The sequence below is a fragment of the Scyliorhinus torazame genome, chromosome 21 (assembly GCF_047496885.1).
Source record: "Scyliorhinus torazame isolate Kashiwa2021f chromosome 21, sScyTor2.1, whole genome shotgun sequence".
Lineage (NCBI taxonomy): Eukaryota > Metazoa > Chordata > Chondrichthyes > Carcharhiniformes > Scyliorhinidae > Scyliorhinus > Scyliorhinus torazame.
The window spans coordinates 46,671,273-46,693,996 of record NC_092727.1 but is presented as its reverse complement, the minus strand read 5'-3'; the positions used below and the strand labels follow the sequence as shown (position 1 = coordinate 46,693,996).

The 22,724-nt window shown below is 50.1% G+C and overlaps 1 protein-coding gene across 5 annotated transcripts in view; it reads left to right on the top strand.

Annotated features, from left to right (window-relative positions):
* Positions 1-3,794: 3,794 nt before the first annotated feature.
* The window catches only part of ccdc15 (coiled-coil domain containing 15), a 72,715-nt gene continuing 53,785 nt past the window's right edge, over positions 3,795-22,724 (top strand). The window contains exon 1 of one of the 5 annotated variants that reach the window (XM_072486755.1): positions 3,795-3,886. Coding sequence is in view for 2 of the 5 variants with exons in the window: in XM_072486752.1 (XP_072342853.1) it covers positions 4,062-4,226 (165 nt within the window). In the remaining 3 variants the exon portion in view is untranslated. Of the gene's footprint in view, positions 3,887-4,018; positions 4,227-22,724 lie in introns of those variants that run through there. The other 4 variants (XM_072486752.1, XM_072486751.1, XM_072486753.1 and 1 more) reach the window with 4 other exon arrangements.

Below are 22,724 nucleotides of genomic sequence, written 5' to 3'. Positions count from 1 at the left end.
GCTATCCAATGAACACCTTTGAGATGTGGTACCAACCAAGTTATAACAGATCCCACCAGCCTCCATTTCTTACCCTCACTAATACCACCAACATGGGAAGACCACTGGGAATAATATGTTTAGTAAGGAATGTGGTTAAAGGGATATTCGTAGGTGCTAGTCCATGCGAGCACAAATTTGTAGTGGCCAACATATCCGAGGTCTATCCCGTACATACGTCTCCTCAGTTTTATGGGTGTACACTGGACGTCCCCTACGCTAACGGGACAGGTACCTTCAAGTACTCCCTGATGGCTGAAGGGTTTGATGTTGACAAACTCACTTCGTACAATGGGACGTATTTTATTTGTGGCCACAAGGCATATCCCTGGCTGCCAGAGAATTGGACGGGATCCTGTTATCTGGGGTATGTAGTCCCCTTTATACACCACCTCGCCAATTTAGGCGACCATTACCAAATGATGAAGCGACAAAAGAGAGCAATAACCAAAACGCAGCGATACTTTGGGATCCTTAAAACTCTCATTTGCTTCCCCCTATCGGGGTAGCTCTTGCAATAAAGGAAATAGGGAAGGTAGCAAAAATCCTGGAAGAGGTAGCAAATGACACCACTGAAGCATTGACTGAGATAAATAATGAAATGGGGACAATAAGAACCGTAGCCCTACAAAACCGAATGGCCCTCGATTACCTCCTTGCAAACAAAGGTGGGACTTGTGCCGTGATCGGTTCGGAATGTTGCACCTACATCCCCGATAGTTCGGAGAACATCACCCACCTCGTGGATCATATCCGCAAAGAGATTAAGAAACTGCATGAAACATCAAGTGGTAGTTGTAATAATTATGCTAAGCTTCCTAATGAAATGCTTGTGTAAAAGTGTCAGTGCAGCAGTAATTTCTCAACAGTTAATGCAGCAACATGAAATGTATGTGAAAGAAAGTGCTGAGGAACATAAGGAAATGATAGAAGTACAGATAGAATGGGAGAGACTGAGACGAGTGGCTATGGATTGGAAGTTATCATGAAATGATAACAGGGGGGGAATGAGAGTTTGGCTCAAGATAGAATAGAGATCTGTGGGAAAATAGAATGTCAAATAGAGCTTTGTGTAAGCTGGAACGTCAAGGCAGGCTTTGTAGCAAGCTTTGTAATCGCTTCTGCTTTTGCACCAGACAAATTGCAGTAACGGCCTTGGAAATGGTTCCTAACTTTAAAGATAACTATAACTAAGCTGAAAGGTCAGACAAAATGCCAGGGGGCTGTTCTCAGAAAAGAAACAGTGTCATAAAATGTATATAAACTGCTGTTGGATGTATTAATTTTGGCTTGCTGTTGTACCTCTCCGAGATATAGTGGTGTAGCTCCGGCCGAGAATAAACGTACGTTAAAGAGACTTGGTGTTCGATTGATCATTTCATCCGGACTGAAGGGAAATGAATTCTCAGCAGCACCCTGGAACAAGCAGTTTGTACCACCCAAAATGGTACAATGGCACAATGACAAATCCGAAACCAAAGAAGATGATTTGTTCACTGAACATGAAGAGCACAATAACAAATCCGAAACAAAAAAAGATGATTTGTTTAGCGAAAAATACTACTCAGACATGGCTGAGTTATTCGGATATGCTAATCATAGCATCAGCGACACTGTTAAAAAGCTCAACACAACTCTATTCATGGTAGTTGAATCCAATACCATGATGCAATGGCAGATCGTTGATACATTGGATGACAGCAACCTGCCAAATACCCAAGAACACAACGCCACACCGAGAGTACTGACCGACTCCGTTGAGAGAGCACAGATTGACTCCACAGAGAGAACACTGCACGACTCCACACAGAGAGCGATGAAAGACTCCACAGAGAGAGCAACGCAAGCCTCCACAGAGAGCTCATTAAAGACTCCAAAATGGAAGCAATTCAAGACTCCATAGCGAACGCCATATCTGAGCAACCAGAAGCAGACTATGAAAGTCTACCAAGCTCACGTGAACAACAAAAAGACTATGAAAGTCTACCTAGCACACATAATCAACAAGAAGACAATGCAAGTCTACCCACTGTATGAGACAAGTGACAATGTGATCACAGTCGACATCAAGATGTGCAAGATCACAGCGAGACTGACAGATCTCAGCTCGTCTGTACAGAAGCACTCAACAATCAAAGTAAAACTACTCATGAATCCAGTGAGACCACGTCAATTGAAACTTCATCCACTCTAAACTACCCACAAGAAAATGAAATCTTGAAGATTTTGATTCCAGAAGAAGGGCACCAAGAAACCAAAGATTATTCAAATGAACCAGAAATGACCCTAGAAGAGGAGCACCAAGGAAGCAAAGAGTCAAATCCACCACAAATGATTGATGTCACCAAGATCAATGCAACATCAGATCATTCTCACAATCCTCAAGCAGAAACGCACAATGAAACATCAGATACCACAAAGGACAATGACACCAATAACTTTTGAGAATGACTCAAATTATCGACACGGAACAGTCATTGAGTGCAAGAAGAACAACAAAAACCACAAGAAGCTCAACAGAAACAAGAGCAACAGCAATAACAAAAACAACAAGTAGCACAACAAGAACAACAAAAACTACAAGCACAACAGCAAACCTACAAAAACAACAAGAAGCATAACAAAGACAACAACTGCAACAAGCATGTCAAAAACAACAAGAACAAAACAAAACAGAAACAACAAGCACAACAAAAACAACAAGAATGACAATGAAAACAACAAAGACAGAAACGACAGAAACAACAACAATGAAACAATGACCTGTACAACTCTGCACATGAAGGACAATGCAACAGCACACTCCAAAACAATAAGGGTACAAACATACCATGGCATGACAACGAATCTCATGAATTCACACCTGCTTCAGAACAAACAAGCACACCAGCTTTCAAGGCAGATGATAAATAAATCGATACCACAAGCACAGAAAAAAGCCCATGTCAGTCAACATCAGGGCTTCGACCATTCGAACATCTTGTGATGACTTGTTGGTTACTTAAAAACAAGAACACTGGCAACATTCACATCACCAAATGAACAACAGAAGAAGAAAAAAAATCGCAACCGGATAAATTCATAAAGTTGGACTCATAAATTTTTTAAATAAGGTTGGACACATAAATATTAATTGGCTTTGTATAATTATCAATATCATCACAACTTGTACATATCATCATTCATCTACATGTTTTGTACAATTTTCTTTAACAACGTAACGAAAATATGTTTAAAAAAGGGGGATGTAGTGATATGCATCACTGCATATACACAAGGGGTTAATGTAAATACACAACTAAGTAACGACTAGAGGGAGCACCAGAGATGTATATAATAGACAAAACAGGAAGTCAGGGGGCACTCTTCACAGGAACGGCAGCTGGTGAGCAGGACAGACAGGCAGCTCAGATGTAAGGTATAAGTGCTGGAGAACAAACTCACACAATAAAGCATCTACTTCAACTGTAAGACTACCAGCTTTATTCAGACACAAGGAATAATACACAGGCAATTTAGCCCATTAAGTGGCAAATTTAAAGCAGTTTTATAGGACCAGTCTGCTTTTATGGTTAGCGAGTGGGCCGATTGGCCAGGCAGCCGTTACATTTTAGCTTCACCCTGGACCCAGGGTACGATGAACTGCCATGGCTGAAATAACACTTTGGAAAGCTGTCAAGGACACTGAGGCTTCTGTTCGAATGTCCTCTTTGCATAGTTTGACCATCGCAATTTATTTCTTACAGGTCTGCAGCTCCTCGAGACAGTTTCACAGCGGCTGCCCTCCCCTTTCGAGGCTCGCACAGAGAGCAGGCACAGGCAGAAGCGGCCGAGCGGCCTCCATTCGGTGAGAATTCGATCTCCTTTACCAAGATGCCCGCCACAGTCTCGTGAACGCGGCTTCCCTATTGGTCGGAGTGATTCTGAATGGCTGTCGCGAGAGCTGAGTGAGTGGCGGTTGGTCTGAACAAGGAGGCGAGAGCCGGGAAGCGCGCGCGGGGGCGGTGGTTCCGTCTCGCCCCATGACCTTCAGAGCGGAGCGCAGCCGGCCCGGCAGAGCCCCGGGCCCCGATTACTCGCGCTGGCGGGCGGCACGGGTTTTGGCTGAGAGAAACCAGGCCGTGGTGCCGGTGGGAGCCTGGGTGGAGTGCGCCAGGGAATGGCCCGGAGAGCCGAGCCCGGCCTTTGTAAGTATTGGGCGGGCAACGACAACCATCAATACAAGGCGACGGGAGGTCACGTTCTTGCGGGTGTTTCCATGGAAACTGGTAACAACAGCCAAATTTAAACTTGATTCTGGATCCCTGGTGGGCAACCTGTAGTTCATCTGGATTCTGAATGCTGCCCTCGAGACATTTTGTAATCGTTACCCAACGGCCGGGTTGCCCCATTCCGCTAATTTCCGTCCGCATTGTCATTGACACAAGTAGGTTTCAATGAAGTTACTGTGAAAAGTCCCTAGTCGCCACATTCCGGTGCTTGTTTGGGGAGGCTGGTACGGGAATTGAACCTGCACTGCTGGCCTTGTTCTGCATTCCAAGCCAGCTGTTTAGCCCACTGCTAAACCAGCCCCTGGACTTCATTCTCATTTCTAATCTGTGTGAATATATGCATGTACTTTATTATTTTTCTTGCATTGAGTAGCTAGAAAGCCTGGTTAAATTGGCTTCTTCCGAAACATAACTACTGGGATTGTGAAAAGATATCTACAAGAGAAGGAATCCTTTTTAAATCAATCTTGTTGCAACCAACTGGGGGGTTGAATTAAAGTCAGTTCATCCTTACTCACTCCGGGGGCATAACAATTTCAAAACTAACTGTCATCTCCTGTGGAAATAATGGAAGTTGATTATCATCTCAGCAAGAACAATATCCTATAAGCCATGCCCCAAACAGGTTTGTGGATTTTCACCTTCCAGGAATATACAAAGATAGGAATAAAAACCAGCTCTAAAACAATGTCAGTGTCGGTAGTGGGCAGCACGGTAGCATTGTGGATAGCACAATTGCTTCACAGCTCCAGGGTCCCAGGTTTGATTCTGGCTTGGGTCACTGTCTGTGCGGAGTCTGCACATCCTCCCAGTGTCTGCGTGGGTTTCCTCCGGGTGCACCGGTTTCCTCCCACAGTCCAAAGATGTGCAGGTTAGGTGGATTGGCCATGATAAATTGCCCTTAGTGTCAAATTGCCCTTAGTGTTGGGTGGGGTTACTGGGTTATGGGGATCGGGTGGAGATGTTGACCTTGGATAGGGTGCTCTTTCGAAGAGCCGGTGCAGTCTTGATGGGCCGAATGGCCTCCTTCTGCACTGTAAATTCTATGTTAATGTTAATGACTAGCGCTGGGTGCGTCAGCTTGTGATAGAAGAATAGATGGCAACAGACACCTGAAAGTTTTGTAAGTCTCTCTCTCCGATTGCTGTAGCAAGTGCACAGCTGAAAAGGAAACTGGGCAGCTTCTCCTCTAAACTGCAGATCACTGGTTTCTTAAAACCGACACTTCACTTGAGCTACTGGAATCATGAATTGCAACGTTCTAACATCTTCACATCACGGTCTAGTCAAAGACTGATTTTTTTTTTGGTACTTACTTTTGGACTTCATTGTCATTTCTAATCTGTGTGAATGTGCTTCACTTGCTCACTCCTGGGGCATAACAATTTGGGGTATCCCATTGGGAATAAATTGGGGAACCTAGCTTGGATCCAGTCGTAACAGAGAAGATGGTGGTGAGTCGTCACCTTAAAACACTGCAATCCATGTGTGTTAGGGAGGGAGTTCCAGCAATTAGACCATCATGAGACAGGTAAGCTTTAATTTTTTGATACAAAAGAAACCTTGTTCAATATGTGTACTTGGATTAGTAATGAATGTTGAGAAGCTACCATATGTGAGATTATGGACGCGAGCTAATGGAATAATTTCTAAGTATAATTTCAGGCGGGTTTGGGTGGGAGTTTCTCCCCGGCTTTGTCGGCGAGTTCCCCACCGCTACTTAATCACTTTTTCAGGCTCCGGGATGTTTCTCTCCGGGCTAGCCCGCAATGCGATTAAAAAAATTTTTTTTTTTTCCTAGCACTTTAGAGCTGAACTCACTGGTCAGACCAGCTCCTCCAAGATTTGCCATCTTTTGTAAGGGCCACGAAGAATCCAGCACGAGTTTTAAGGATACAAAATAATAACATTTATTTACTATAACAATATATACATAACAGTAGCAGTAACTTCCCTGGCTACCTTCTGCTTCCTGCTAGTTCCTGAACTGGCCAGCTTATTTATACTAGGAGTTTCTCCGCCCCCCCTCATTGGGGAAGTTCATACCCCCACAGGATTGTGGGATAGTCATTAGTCCCCAGCCAATCGTAAGTAGGCAGGTTATAACATCCCTCCCCCCCCAAAGTCCAAGGAATCCACCGAAGACCCTGGCGAAGGAAGGCGTCGGACTCGTTTGGCCGCAGGCCGGACGCCATTTGCACGCGGCGCTGGATCAGGCGGCGTGTAACGAGACTGAGACCGGCGCTTCCGTGATGAACGGCGCGGTTGTGCATCCACGGCCCGTGGACCCGAGGATTCCCCCTCTGATGCATCCTGTGTCTCCATCTCGGAGTCAGAGTCTGCTGCCTCCGTCATGTCAGCGTCTCTATCTCCATTTGGTCCCGTAACGACCTGCGCAGGCTTCGAGTGAGGCACCAGTGGAAGATTTTGAGGACTACCTTCCCTTGTCTCTGGTCTTTGCGGCTGTTGAAATGAGCTCCGGGGGCGGAGAATCTTTTGAGGGGATGATCTTCTGGACCGGATGTGGTCTACATGTTTTTCGCTGGAGACGACCCTGGGCTTGCACTTGGTAAGATATAGGGCCTGTCTGGCGAAGGATTACACCAGGAACCCATTGGGCACCACCAGCAAAATTCCGCAGGAATACTGGGTCACCGGGCGCAAACTGCCGAATCGGACGATGCCGAGACAATCCCTGTCCCTGCCGTTCTTGTGTGCGGCGTACTTTTGCGCCAATGTCCGGGAAAACCATACTAAGGCGGGTGCGGAGTCTCCGGCCCATTAGGAGTTCTGCGGGAGCTACCCCAGTCACTGCATGGGGGGTGGTCCTGTACGTAAACAAAAAGCGAGCCAGTCTCTTGTCCATTGATCCGGAAGACTGCTTCTTTAGGCCTCTTTTGAATGTCTGCACTGCACGGTGGTAAGGGGCAGTGCGGATATGGCGGATGCCGGTCATCTTAGTAAACCTAGCAAACTCCTCACTCGTGAATGGAGTGCCATTATCCGTGACCAGCACCTCGGGGAGGCCATGCGTACTAAACGATAAACGCATCTTTTCAATTGTTGCGCAGGACGTTGTTCCCTGCATCTTATGCACCTCCAGCCATTTGGACTGGGCGTCAATTAGTAGAAGGAACATGGATCCCTGAAAAGGGCCTGCGAAATCTGCATGCAAGCGTGCCCAAGGCCGCCCTGGCCATTCCCAGTGATGTAGGGGCGCGGCCGGCGGAAGCTTCTGATGCTCCTGGCAAATGGAGCAGTTTTGGGCCACCTTCTCAATGTCGGTGTCGAGGCCTGGCCACCAGACATAACTCCGGGCCAACATTTTCATCTTGGTCACGCCCGGATGCCCATTGTGCAAGTCTGATAATATCGGCTCCTGGCCTTTTTCCGGGACAATCACACGCGTCCCCCACAAGAGGATGCTGTCTTCCACGCTGAACCCTGACAGCTTGGAGGAAAATGCCCGCAACTCGCCTGGGAGCTGTCTATGCTGCCCACCATACAGGACTATGTGCCGAACGTTTGACAGGACTGGCTCCGTCTGGGTCCACTCACGGATCTGTGATGCCGTGACAGGCAAGGTGTCCATAAAATTTAGGGTTGCAACCACCTCACCGGTCGTGGGGGTCGACATGGGGCCGGTCGATAAAGGCAATCGGCTCAGTGCGTCGGCATTTGCTATCTGCGTACCTGGTTTGTGCTCCAGAGAATACTCATATGCAGCAAGCAACAAAGCCCAGCGCTGGATCCGTGCAGAAGCAATGGGCGGTATTGGCTTATCCTCTCTGAAGAGTCCCAGCAGGGGCTTATGATCAGTCACGATAGTGAAATGGCGGCCGTACACATACTGGTGGAAGCGTTTCACCGCGAAAACCACTGCCAGGCCCTCCTTCTCGATCTGCGCGTACTTTTTCTCCGCTGCAGTCAATGTGCGGGAGGCCAAAGCTATCGGTTGCTCGGCCCCGTTCTCCATCTTGTGGGACAGGACGGCCCCAATACCATACGGGGATGCATCACATGTGACGAGCAAAGGATTTCCCGGATCATAGTGGGTTAGTAACCCAGACGACGACAATTGTTGCTTTACCCGCCGGAAAGCGGTTTCTTGCGGCTGACCCCAAACCCAGGTGTGATTTTTCTTGAGCAGCAGGTGCAAAGGGGCCAGCGTAGTTGCCAGATTGGGGAGGAACTTCCCGTAATAGTTTACGAGACCGAGAAAAGAACGAAGATGCAAAGTCAGTCGGGGTGGGGGCATGTTGAATTGCACGCACCTTCTCTGCAACCGGGTGCAGACCCTCGCGGTCCACCCGATAACCTAGGTAGACTACTTCTTTTGACTGAAATACGCACTTTGTGCGACGTAAACGGACTCCAGCCTCCGAAAGGCGTCTAAGGACAGCCTCCAGATTTTCCAAATGCTCTTGCTCCGACGTCCCTGTAATCAACACGTCATCTAGGTCGACAGCCACACGTGGTAAACCTCTCAAAATGCCCTCCATAACACGTTGAAAAATTGCGCAAGCAGAGGATACTCCAAAGGGCACCAGTGTATATTCATACAGGCCCCGGTGTATATTAATTGTTACATATGGTCGGGAGGCAGGGTCCAGCTCCAACTGCAGGTAGGCGTGACTCATATCTAATTTTGTGAACGAGAGTCCACCTGCAAGTTTCGCGTAGAGATCCTCTATGCGAGGCATTGGATATCGGTCGAGTCGGGAAACTGTATTCACTGTAAGTTTATAGTCGCCACACAAGCGAACTGTGGCATCTGGCTTCATTACTGGTACAATTGGTGCTGCCCAGTCAGCAAAACGGACGGGCCTGATAATACCCAAACGAGTGAGCTCCCCTTCTACCTTCTCGAGCAAGGCGTAAGGCACTGGGCGCGCCCGGAAATAGCGCGGCGTGGCTCCTGGTTCAACTTGGATACGGGCTACGGCCCCTTTTATTTTCCCCAAACCGTGCTGGAATACCTCTAGGTATCGTCCTAGCACCTCAGTAAACCCTCCAGAAACTGTTTGGAGGATGTGCTGCCATTGCAACCGCAAATGGCGCAACCAGTCCCGACCCAACAGGCTGGGCCCATGGCCGCGCACCACGATAAGTGGGAAACGCCCCTCCTGGCGCCCATAGACAACAGGGGTCATTGTAGTTCCTGCAATGTCCAGTAGTTCCCCCGTGTAGGTGGCCAACCTGGCCTGTGAGTCAGTTAATGTAAGGGTCTGTATACCCTGCTTGATGCAGTCGAATGTCCTCTGGGCGATCACTGAGACCGCTGCGCTAGTATCCATCTCCAGCGGGTGGCCATTGACCCATACTGTCACCTTAATGGGGGCCACACGGGGAGCTGCCACACAATGCAGCTGCAGGCAGTCGTCCTCCGTCTCCACGTCCTCAGGAGTGGTCACCGCAGGTTCATCCACATGGAAGGTACGGCCTCTGGGCTGGTCCCAGTTTCGGTCAGAACGACGGCGCCTCTGGCGTCCCCAGGACCGCCGTCCGCGACAGGGTCGGGGCCTACAAGTCTGACACGGACATGGCTCCTCATCCATTGGCTCTGGAGAAGGCTCCCTTCGGGGAGGAATGTCCGATGGCCACTGGCGTCGGTCCGGACGTTGCCTCGCCCAAGGTACCGCAGGAGCGCGGGGGGACGTTTGTGGGCGGAAAGGGTTGCGCCCCAAGGCATACACTTCCATTCCCTGTAGCTCCTGTACTCCTCGCTCTGCACTCTCTCGGGACAAGACTATTTGTATTGCCTGTTGAAAAGTCAATGTTGGCTCCGCTAACAACTTTCTTTGGGTTGCTGCATTGTTAATACCGCAAACCAAACGGTCGCGTAACATTTCTGACAAGGTCTCACCATAGTCACAGTATTCCGCAATCCCGCGTAGCCTGGATTTAAAAAAATCGGCAAGGGATTCTCCAGGGGTCCTCTCAGCGGTATTAAACCGGTAACGCTGGACTATTGTGGACGGGGTTGGGTTAAAGTGTTGCCCCACTATATTCACAAGTTCGTCAAATGTTTTGGTGTCCGGCGCAGCTGGGTACGTAAGGCTCCTAATCACCCCAAACGTATGCGGGCCGCAGGCGGTGAGCAATATGACCACCTGGCGCTCGTTTTCAGTGATATTGTTTGCCCGGAAATAGTAATGCATCCGTTGTGTGTACTGGTTCCAGCTTTCCAGCGCAGCATCAAAAACATCCAAATGTCTGTACAGAGGCGTGGTATAATAGAAAACAACTTCCAACCTGTATCCAACAAAAATCCCGGGGAGGTGGCTTCAGCAGTGTAGACAGCTATTCACTTTTACCTTCGTCGCCAGTTTTGTAAGGGCCACGAAGAATCCAGCACGAGTTTTAAGGATACAAAATAATAACATTTATTTACTATAACAATATATACATAACAGTAGCAGTAACTTCCCTGGCTACCTTCTCCTTCCTGCTGGTTCCTGAACTGGCCAGCTTATTTATACTAGGAGTTTCTCCGCCCCCCCTCATTGGGGAAGTTCATACTCCCACAGGATTGTGGGATAGTCATTAGTCCCCAGCCAATTGTAAGTAGGCAGGTTATAACACCACCATTCTGAAAGGATGCCCAGTTCTCTAAATGAGCTTGAGGGTCTCCCACCCACGAGCAATGTCACCACCACGCCCACACATGGCACCACCCCACCCCCAAGTGTTGACACCCTGATATGGGTCACTGAGGGACACCTTTTTCAGGCCCTCCCACACCCCCTTTTGGCCCCCGCCCCTTTCAGGACCCCACCCTTCACCCACCCCTCCCCCCCCCCCCTCCCACTCCCCCCCCCCCCTCCCCCCTCCCTCCGGAGGCCCCTTCATATCTGCCCTTATACTTGCCCAACTTTCAGAGCCCCCTTGGCAGTACCACCTGGGCATCCTGGCACTACCACCTTGGCAGTGCTGCCAGGCACCCGATCACCTTGGTAGTACCAAGGTGACTGTGTCAAAGTGCCAGCCTGGCAGTGCCAAGGTGCCCAGATGCTGGGGGAGAGCCAGGGTGCCACTCTACCCTGTGCCTGACACCCAGGGTACGAGCAGATGAAGGCCTGGCCAAAGTGGTGAAACCGATCAAAGCAGAGATTTGAGGAGTTTGTGCGGGTGCCTCTCTGTTTGTTTTCTAAATTGTTTTCCCTATAAAGTGTTTGTTTTGTTTTGAGAGTTTCTGGGGGGCAGGCCTTTCATGGGGGAATATAGAGATGAGTGCACTTTTTGCTGTTTTTTGGTGACGTGTGGATGGAGGGGGAGGGGATTTGGGTGTAGGGAGGTTGGAGGCCTTGGGCAGGGACCACCATGCCAGCTGGACAGGATAGCTAATGGGGGTGCAGTGGGGGGTTGTTAGGAGGCAGGCAAGGGGGATGGGGTTGATGTTTTGTTTAAGGGTGGGGGGGGGGGGTTGCCGACGAGGGCGTGGTTGATGGGTGCAGTCAGAAAAGGATCGAGGATGGTGGACATCCGATGGCGGGACAGGGGCTGGCCCAAAAAGGGATATGGTTGATCGGCAGGGGAGCGGTGTGTGTAAGGTGTCAGCAGTGGGGAAGGAGCTGAAGGGGTTTATGGAGCATATGGGGGTGGGGGGGGGGGGGGGGGTTAGGGGGTGGAGATCCATGGAGGTTTGGGAGGCTGAGGGTGAAGGAGTTTATATATTTCTCCCACATGCACCGGGTGCACTCCCAGATTGAGTTTTTTGTGATGGATAAGGCGTTGCTGGTGGGGGTGGTTTTGGACCATGGGTGGATTTGTGATTGGACCGGGGGGGGAGGGGGGGGGGCAGCAATGGATTTTGGATGTGCGGTTGTTGGCGGATGTTCGAGCGGATGAGGGCTGCAATCCGGGGGAATGTGGAGCTAAATGATATGGGGGAGAGCACGGCCGCCACGCTGTGTGAGGTACTCAAGGCGGTGATCAGTGGAGAGTGTATCTTAATTCTGATGCATAGGGAGAAAGCAGAACAGGCGGAGATGGCAAGGCTGGTAGATGAGTTCCTGAGAGTGGATGGAAGATATTCAGAGACCCCGGTGGCAGGGCTGTTGATGGAGAGTCAGAGGCTCCAGATAGATTTCTGATTAGAGTCCAAAGATAAGGCGTTGGGTCAGCTATGGAGGGCCAGAGGGGCAGGATATGAATACGGTGAGAACACGAGTAGGATGCTGGCCCACCAATTGAGGAAGCAAGAGGCGGCAAGAGAGATTGGCAGAGTAAAGGACGAGATGGGTAGGGTGGTGTTGGATCCGGAGGGGGGTGAACAACATGTTTAAGACGTTTTACGGGAGATTATTTGAGTCGGAGCCCCGGCCAGGGGGGAGGGAATGCAGCGGTTCCTGGATGGGCAGGAGTTTCCCTGGGTGGAGGAGGAGTTGGTGTAGAGATTGGGGGCCCCAATTGGGCTGAGGGAGGTGATGGAGTATGGGGCCGATGCTGGCAGGGAAGACCTTGAGTCTGGACAGGTTTCCAGTGGGGTTTTCTAAAGGGGGGGGGGGCTGGGGCCACTGCTGGTGAGGGCATACAACAAGGCTAAGGAGAGGGGGGAATTCCCCCTACACTATCGCAGGTTTCGATCTTTTTGATATTGAAAAAGGGCAAGGATCAGAGCAGTGTGGGTCGTACCGCCCGATATCATTACTGAGCCAAGTTGTTGGTGAAGATGCTGGCTTAGTGAATCGAGGACTGCGTCCCGGGTGATACGTTAGGATCACACTGGTTTCGTGAAAGGGAGGCGGCTGTCACTGAATGTGAGGAGGCTACTCAATGTAACTATGATGCCTTCGGAAGGGCAGGAAGTAGAGGTGATGGTAGCGATGGATGCGGAGAAAGCGTTTGACCGGGTGGAATGGGAATATCTGTGGGAGGTACTGGGGCGGTTTGGGTTCGGGCAGGGGTTTGTGGTCTGCGTTCGGTTGCTGTACAAGGCACCGGTCACAAGTGTGCGGACGAACCAAGTGAGTTTGATGTATTTTGGACTGCATCGGGTGACTAGGCAGGGGTGCCCGCTCTCCCCATTGCTCTTTGCTTTAGCAATAGAGCCAGTGGCAATGGCGCTTAATGCGTCGAGCGATTGGAGCGGGATTGTGTGGGGAGGTGCCGAGCATAGAGCCTCTCTGTACGCGGACGACTTGCTGTTCTACATTTCGGACCCGTTGGGTGGTATTGTGGGCATTATGGGGATTTTAGCTGATTCGCTGGGTACAAGTTGAACATAGGAACGAGTGAGGTGCTCCCAATTGAGGCTAGAGGGCAGGAGAGGAGATATGGGGAGCTGCCGTTTTAAGGTAGATGAGGTGAGATTTAGAGACCTGGACATTGAGACGACACATGGTTGGGCGCAGTTGCACAAGTTGAACTTGAACACAGCTGGTGGAGCAGATGAAGGGGACTTTAAGTGGTAGGATGTGCTGCCGTTGTCGCTGGCAAGATGGGTGCAGACATTAAAAGTGACGGTATTGCCAAGGTTTTTGTTCGTGTTTCAAAACCTCCCAATCTTAGTCCTGAAGGCGTTCTTTAAAAAAGCCAATGTGCTGATTTCTGCTTTTGTGTGGGTGGGGAAGGCCCCGTGGGTCAGGAGGGCTTTTCTGGAACGGGGGCAAGGAGGGGAGGTGTGCTGGCATTGCCGAATATAATGAACTACTACTGAGCAGTGAACATTGCTTTGATCGGGAAATGGGTGTGTGTGTGTGTGTGTGTGGAAATTATGCAATTTAAAGCAGTTTTCAGATGTGTTTATGTGATGAGCTGATTGTGGGGTAATTTAATCTGCAAGTTTAAGTTGGTCAGTATTCACTAAGTTAAACATAGGCATTATTATTTTACCACTACAATATCACTATTCTTATTTGTATCTTTCTACCGCCGACTTGGCTTTCCACCTGTTTTTTTTTTCTGAGCTAGGTCAAGAATTGTATGGGTAATATGCCTTCCCCGGTTTAATTTTATTTCACAGTATTACGGCTGCTCTGGGCTGCTTCTCTTGACTCTTGATTGTTCTGTCTCTGCTCCTGGAATTCTTTTGGATTATTGTACACACGTTGAAAAAAAACCGAACACTCTCATTTTTTCCCCTAACACTGAAATTTAACCTATCTTCTATAGTTTCAATACATAATGATAAAATGGAATCAGAAATGTAGCATTTTATTTTAAAGTTAGTCTCCATTGGATGTGATCGTTACAAGTTGGACTATTGACTGTCATTCAACATTTATATTGCGCAAATTTTTTATGAGGCGTGATATCCCCATTGCCATGTAGGTAAAAGATATATCTTATGTCTCCAGTTTAGCTTTCAGACCAATAGAGGGCATGTGTTTGTAAGTGAGACTCAAGCTAACTCGAGTGATGATGTGGATTGATATACCATATGGTTGGCTAACTGGTATCTTTACAGTAATCTAAGACGTCTTTCTTCTCCAGCCTTCCCAATTCCTTCCCAACTTTCTTGAAAATACTGGGTGCAGCAGAATCAACTTATCACTCAAATTTTAAATGTCAAAACTGATTTCCAGGAGTAACAATGTTTTCATAGCTGCTTATAGTGCTTCGGGCACTGTGATTGTGTTACTAAAGATCGAGTGAAGCTCGAGAATACATTTTCTGCTACAACGTATTTAGTGGAGATTGAAGTGATTGTTGCAATTCAGCAGTAAATCTTCTCTAGCAACAACCTGCATTATTTATACAGCACCTTTAACGTAGTAAAACATCGCAAAAAAGTTTGACAGAGACTGTTTAGTATTCATTGTGGTTGCTAAGGGTTCTGGCCATGATGACATCCATCTTTTTTCTGGTGTACATTTACCAAAAAGGGTTTGATTTGATTTAAAGACAGTGGGCACGATTCTCCGGACTCATTGCGCTCTTGCTTGAGTGAAACCAGGCTGGTGAATAGCAGGAGAGACTGAAAACGAGAATCGTGCCAGGCACCCAAACAGTTTGCGATGCAACCGACTTGCTCCCGTAGGTGAAATCGGGATCTCACCATAGCATAGCGAGAAACCAATTCTCACTACTTAAGCCCTATTTCCATGCAATTAGTGGGAAGCACCTCATATCCAACGGCATTCCGTCATTCATCGGTGGTCATGGTGATGCTGATTAGTACAACTTTTTAAAAACCTGAACCTGGCAGAAGGGCTTCTGTGGGGAGCTGAAGAGGTGAGTAGCCATCTTTGCACACAGGCAAAGAGCCCAGGGGCACTGGGCTTGCCACCCCTGGGGGACACTCGGCTGGGGTTGGGGGACCCTCTGCAGAGGTAGGCTGCCAAGGGAGTGTGGGGAGAGGTGCTGGGGAGCGGGCAACCATACATAGCACCAGCATGCCAACCCCTAGATCGCGTGCATCTGTTCCGGGGCAACCTTTGTCCCTGCTCCACTGACCACCCCATAACCCCACAAACTGATGAGGCCTCGGGGCCCTGTGGCTGAAGGCTATTGCTAATAGGGAATTGGCAATCATGGTTACGTGAGCACTTCACACAACCCAAGTGGATCCTGTGGATGGGCGGGCCATGTGGGACTCATTGCCTAGCATCATAATCAGACCTTGAAGCCTGGACACTGTGCCCATACACTGTGTGAGGCAACACCACACACGCAGCACGCAACATCTGAACACCCAGGGAATGGGACTCCGCTCCGGGGACATGTCCACGGCATGGTCCAGATGACTTTATTTTTTTTAAATAAATATTTTATTGAAAAGTTTTGGTCAACCAACACAGTACATTGTGTATCCTTTACACAACATTATAACAACACAGATAACAATGACCTATTTTATATAAACAAAAAACAAAAAATAAATAAATATTAAATAACAAAAATGAAAACTAGCCCTAATTGGCAACTGCCTTGTCACAAGCTACACCCCCCCCCCCCCCCGCCCCCCCCCCCCCCCCCCCCCCCCAAATCCTGGGCTGCTGCTGCTGCCTTCTTTTTTCCCCCATCTATCTATCCGCAAGATATTCGACGAACGGTTGCCACCGCCTGGTGAACCCTTGAGCCGACCCCCTTAGGACGAACTTAATCCGCTCTAGCTTTATGAACCCCGCCATGTCATTTATCCAGGTCTCCACCCCCGGGGGCTTGGCTTCTTTCCACATTAACAATATCCTGCGCCGGGCTACTAGGGACGCAAAGGCCAAAACATCGGCCTCTCTCGCCTCCTGCACTCCCGGCTCTTGTGCAACCCCAAATATAGCCAACCCCCAGCTTGGTTCGACCCGGACTCCTACTACTTTTGAAAGCGCCTTTGTCACCCCCATCCAAAACCCCTGTAGTGCCGGGCATGACCAAAACATATGGGTATGATTCGCTGGGCTTCTCGAGCACCTCGCACACCTATCCTCCACCCCAAAAAATGTACTGAGCCGTGTTCCAGTCATATGTGCCCTGTGTAATACCTTAAACTGAATCAGGCTTAGCCTGGCACACGAGGACGACGAGTTTACCCTGCTTAGGGCATCTGCCCACAGCCCCTCCTCGATCTCCTCCCCTAGCTCTTCTTCCCATTTCCCTTTTAGTTCATCCACCATAGTCTCCCCTTCGTCCCTCATTTCCCTATATATATCTGACACCTTACCATCCCCCACCCATTTCTTTGAGATCACTCTGTCCTGCACCTCTTGTGTCGGGAGCTGCGGAAATTCCCCTCACCTGTTGCCTCGCAAAAGCCCTCAATTGCATGTACCTGAATGCATTCCCTTGGGGCAACCCATATTTCTCGGTCAGCGCTCCCAGACTTGCGAACTTCCCATCCACAAATAGATCTTTCAGTTGCGTTATTCTGCTCTTTGCCACATTCCATATCCCCCATCCATTCCCCCCGGGGCAAACCTATGGTTGTTTCTTATCGGGACCCCCCCAATGCTCCAGTCTTTCCCCTATGTCGTCTCCACTGTCCCCAAATCTTCAGTGTAGCTACCACCACCGGGCTTGTGGTGTAGTTCCTCGGTGAGAACGGCAATGGGGCTGTCACCATAGCCTGCAGGCTAGTCCCCCTACAGGACGCCCTCTCTAATCTCTTCCACGCCGCTCCCTCCTCCTCTCCCATCCACTTACTCACCATTGAAATATTAGCGGCCCAATAGTACTCACTTAGGCTCGGTAGTGCCAGCCCCCCCCTATCCCTACTACACTGTAAGAATCCCTTCCTCACTCTCGGAGTCTTCCCGGCCCAAACAAAACCCATGATGCTCTTTTCTATCCTTTTAAAAAAAAAAAAGCCTTCGTGATCACCACCGGGAGGCACTGAAACACAAAGAGGAATCTCGGGAGGACCACCATCTTAACCGCCTGCACCCTCCCTGCCATTGACAGTGCTACCATATCCCATCTGTTGAAATCTTCCTCCATCTGTTCCACCAACCGCGTTAAATTTAGCCTGTGCAATGTGCCCCAATTCTTAGCTATCTGGATCCCCAGGTAACGAAAGTCTCTTGTTACCTTCCTCAACGGTAGGTTCCTCTATTTCTCTACTCTGCTCCCCTGGATGCACCACAAACAGCTCACTCTTCCCCATGTTCAATTTATACCCTGAAAAATCCCCAAACTCCCCAAGTATCCGCATTATTTCTGGCATCCCCTCCGCCGGATCCGCCACATATAGTAGCAAATCATCCGCATACAAAGATACCCGGTGTTCTTCTCCTCCCCTAAGTACTCCCCTCCATCTCTTGGAACCCCTCAGCGCTATCGCCAGGGGCTCAATCGCCAGTGCAAACAGTAATGGGGACAGAGGACATCCCTGCCTTGTCCCTCTATGGAGCCGAAAATATGCCGATCCCCGTCCATTCGTGACCACACTCGCCTCTGGGGCCCTATACAATAGCTGCACCCATCTAACATACCCCTCTCCAAAACCAAATCTCCTCAACACCTCCCACAAATAATCCCATTCCACTCTATCAAATGCTTTCTCGGCATCCATCGCCACTACTATCTCCGTTTCACCCTCTGGTGGGGCCATCATCATTACCCCTAACAGCCTCCGTATATTCGTGTTCAGCTGTCTCCCCTTCACAAACCCAGTTTGGTCCTCGTGAACCACCCCCGGGACACATTCCTCTATTCTCATTGCCATTACCTTGGCCAGGACCTTGGCATCCACATTTAGGAGGGAAATTGGTCTGTAGGACCCGCATTGTAGCGGGTCCTTTTCCTTCTTTAAGAGAAGCGATATCGTTGCTTCAGACATAGTCGGGGGCAGTTGTCCCCTTTCCTTTGCCTCGTTAAAGGTCCTCGTCAGTACCGGGGCGAGCAAGTCCAAATATTTTCTGTAGAATTCAACTGGGAATCCATCCGGTCCCGGGCCTTTCCCGTCTGCATGTTCCTAATTCCTTTCACCACTTCTTCTACCTCGATCTGTGCTCCCAGTCCCACCCTTTCCTGCTCTTTCACCTTGGGAATTTCCAGCCGATCCAAAAAGTCCATCATTCTCTCCCTCCCATCCGGGGTTGAGCTTCATATAATTTTTTATAAAATGTCTTGAACACTTCATTCACTCTCTCCGCTCCCCGCTCCATCTCTCCTTCCTCGTCCCTCACTCCCCCTATTTCCCTCGCTGCTCCCCTTTTCCTCAATTGGTGTGCCAGCAATCTGCTCGCCTTCTCCCCATATTCATACTGTACACCCTGCGCCTTCCTCCATTGTGCCTCTGCAGTGCCTGTAGTCAGCAAGTCAAATTCCACATGCAGCCTTTGCCTTTCCCTGTACAATCCCTCCTCCGTGCTTCCGCATATTGTCTGTCCACCCTCAAAAGTTCTTGCAGCAACCGCTCCCGATCCTTACTCTCCTGCTTCCCTTTATGTGCCCTTATTGATATCAGCTCCCCCCTAACCACCGCCTTCAACGCCTCCCAGACCACTCCCACCTGGACCTCCCCATTGTCATTGAGTTCCAAGTACTTTTCAATACATCCCCTCACCCTTAGACACACCCCCTCATCCGCCATTAGTCTCATGTCCATTCTCCAGGGTGGGCGCCCTCCTGTTTCCTCCCCTATCTCCAAGTCCACCCAGTGTGGGGCATGATCCGAAATGGCTATAGCCGTATATTCCGTTCCCCTCACCTTCGGGATCAATGCCCGACCCAGCACAAAAAAGTCTAATGCGCGAATAGACTTTATGGACATAGGAGAAAAACGAGAACTCCTTACTCCTAGGTCTACTGAATCTCCACGGGACCACACCTCCCATCTGCTCCATAAAATCTTTAAGCACCTTGGCTGCTGCCGGCCTCCTACCAGTCCTGGACTTCGACCTATCCAGCCCTGGTTCCAACACCGTGTTAAAGTTCTCCCCCATTATCAGCTTTCCCGTCTCTAGGTCCGGAATGCGTCCTAGCATTCGCCTCATAAAATTGGCATCATCCCAGTTCGGGGCATACACGTTTACCAAAACCACCATCTCTCCCTGTAGTTTGCCACTCACCATCACATATCTGCCCCCGTTATCCGCCACTATAGTCTTTGCCTCGAACATTACCCGCTTCCCCACTAATATAGCCACCCCCCTGTTTTTCGCATCCAGCCCCGAATGGAACACCTGCCCCACCCATCCTTTGCGCAGCCTAACCTGGTCTATCAGTTTCAGGTGCGTTTCCTGTAACATAACCACATCTGCTTTAAGTTTCTTAAGGTGTGCGAGTACTCGTGCCCTCTTTATCGGCCCGTTGAGCCCTCTCACGTTCCACGTGATCAGCCGAGTTGGGGGGCTTCCCACCCCCCCCCCCCTTGCCGATTAGCCATCATCTTTTTCCAGCTTCTCACCCAGTTCCCACGCAGCTGTATCTCCCCCAGGCGGTGCCCCCCCGCCCATCCTCTCCCGTACCCACTCCCCCCTTTCCCCAGCAGCAGCAACCCAGTAATTCCCCCCTCCCACCCCCCCCCCGCTAGACCCCCCGCTAGCGTAATTACTCCCCCCGTGTTGCTCCCAGAAGTCAGCAAACTCTGGCTGACCTCGGCTTCCCCCAGTGACCACGGCTCGCACCGTGCGACGCCCCCTCCTTCCTGCTTCTCTATTCCCGCCATAATTATCATAGCGCGGGAACCAAGCCCGCGCTTCTCCCTTGGCCCCGCCCCCCATGGCCAACGCCCCATCTCCTCTCCCTCCCCACCTCCCCCCATCACCACCTGTGGGAGAAAGAAAAGTTACCATACCGCAGGATTAGAACATAAAACCCCTCTTCGCCCCCCACATTCGCCCCACCACTTTGTCCAAACGTTCTTTTTAATAATCCACTCATTCCAGTTTTTCTTCTACAATAAAAGTCCACGCTTCATCCGCCGTCTCAAAGTAGTGGTGCCTCCCTTGATATGTGACCCACAGTCTTGCCGGTTGCAGCATTCCAAATTTTATCTTCCTTTTATGAAGCACCGCCTTGGCCCGATTAAAGCTCGCCCTCCTTCTCGCCACCTCCGCACTCCAGTCTTGATAAACGCGGATCACCGCGTTCTCCCATTTACTGCACCGAGTTTTCTTCGCCCATCTAAGGACCATTTCTCTATCCTTAAAACGGAGGAATCTCACCACTATGGCTCTGGGAGTTTCTCCTGCTCTCGATCCTCGCACCATAACTCGGTACGCTCCCTCCACCTCCAACGGACCCGTCGGGGCCTCCGCTCCCATTAACGTGTGCAGCATCGTGCTCACATATGCCCCGACGTCCGCCCCCTCCACACCTTCAGGAAGACCAAGAATCCTCAGGTTGTTCCTCCTTGCGTTGTTTTCCAGTGCCTCCAACCTCTCCACACATCGTTTCTGATGTGCCTCCTGTATCTCCGTCTTCACCACCAGGCCCTGTATATCGTCCTCATTCTCGGCTGCCTTCGCCTTCACGACCCGAAGCTCCTGCTCCTGGGTCTTTTGTTCCTCCTTTAGCCCTTCGATCGCCTGTAGTATCGGGGCCAACAACTCTTTCTTCATTTCCTTTTTTATCTCCTCCACGCAGCATTTCAAGAACTCTTGTTGTTCAGGGCCCCATATGAAACTGCCACCTTCCGACGCCATCTTGGTTTTTGCTTGCCTTCCTTGCCGCTGTTCCAAAGGATCCGCTGCAATCCGGCCACTTTCCTCTCCTTTTTCCATCTGTGTCCAGGGGGAATTCCCTTCTGGTTTACCGCACGGTGTTTTTAGCCGTTAAAATTGCCGTTGGGGCTCCTATCAAGAGCCCAAAAGTCCGTTCCACCGGGAGCTGCCGAAACGTGCGACTTAGCTGGTCATCGCCGCACCCGGAAGTCCCGTCCAGATGACTTTATGACCGGGTCTCCGGGGTACAGGGTCTGCGGTCCAGGGAGTGGAGCCCACTGCGGCTGGGAGTGCATTGGCAGGGTGCAGGGGATGGCGGGGATCAATCAGGGAATGTCGGGTCTCTGGGTGGGGACCACTGCTGGTTGTCAGTCTAACATCTTCTCTTGAGGCTTCCGGGGGCGACTATGGAGTGAGTGGTCGCACATTTGGTGGCTCCCGCTCGTTGTGGACTTTTTGGACTTTTTCCCTGGCTAATGGCAAAGCTGAGTGATGGTATAACGTGCGGGAGAGGTGGAAGAACAGAGTATCCCACCAGTTTATAGATTTGTGGACCAGAAGTGGTCAAAAAAGGAGGGAACAACCATTGAAAGCTGATGTGGAATCTGTGACACGGGAAGATGGCGTAGGGTCACTGTCCGAGCCTGCCGGCCCAGGGGTCGACAGAGCAGTTAGTGACCTTTCTCAACGAGAAATTTGCCCAGCAGAGGAAGGAGACCTTGTAGGACCTGACCAGGCTGGTGGATCCTATAAAGGTGGGGATCGACTGCATGGAAATGAGGTTGGAGCCCCAGGGCCAAGCGATCCCAGATGTGGTGGGAGAGCACAAGGAGCAGCTCGCTTCAATGGCTGCAGAGGTGGGGTTGAGGAGAGATCAACAGAACAGGCTGCAGGATAAAGTGGAGGACCTGGAGAATAGGTTGCACAGGCAGAATTTGAGGATCGTGGGCCTGCCGGAGGGCATTGAGGGAGCGGACGCCGATGCATATGTGGCACGAATGTTCGTTAAGAAAGGGGTGAAGTTCGACATGTTGTACCCAATGCATCTGTTGGTAACGTACGAAGGCTAGGAACTCTACTTTGGATTGCCAGAGGAGGCGATGGAATTTATTAGAGACAATGGACTGGTAGGAGAATGAGGACATTGAACTCTGGAGGGAGTGTTTATATTTTGGTTTTCTTCTTTTTTGTATGAACCACTTTTGCACTATATTTGGGGCCGTTGCTCTGTTTTGGTTTGTTTCATTCTTGATGGCTGATGGTGGGTTGTTTTTTCTTCTTTGTGTTTGGGGACTGTTAAGTTCTCACTGGGAGGATGGTCGAGCGGGGGGGGGGGGGCGGGGGCTGGAATCTGGGGGAGTAGGAT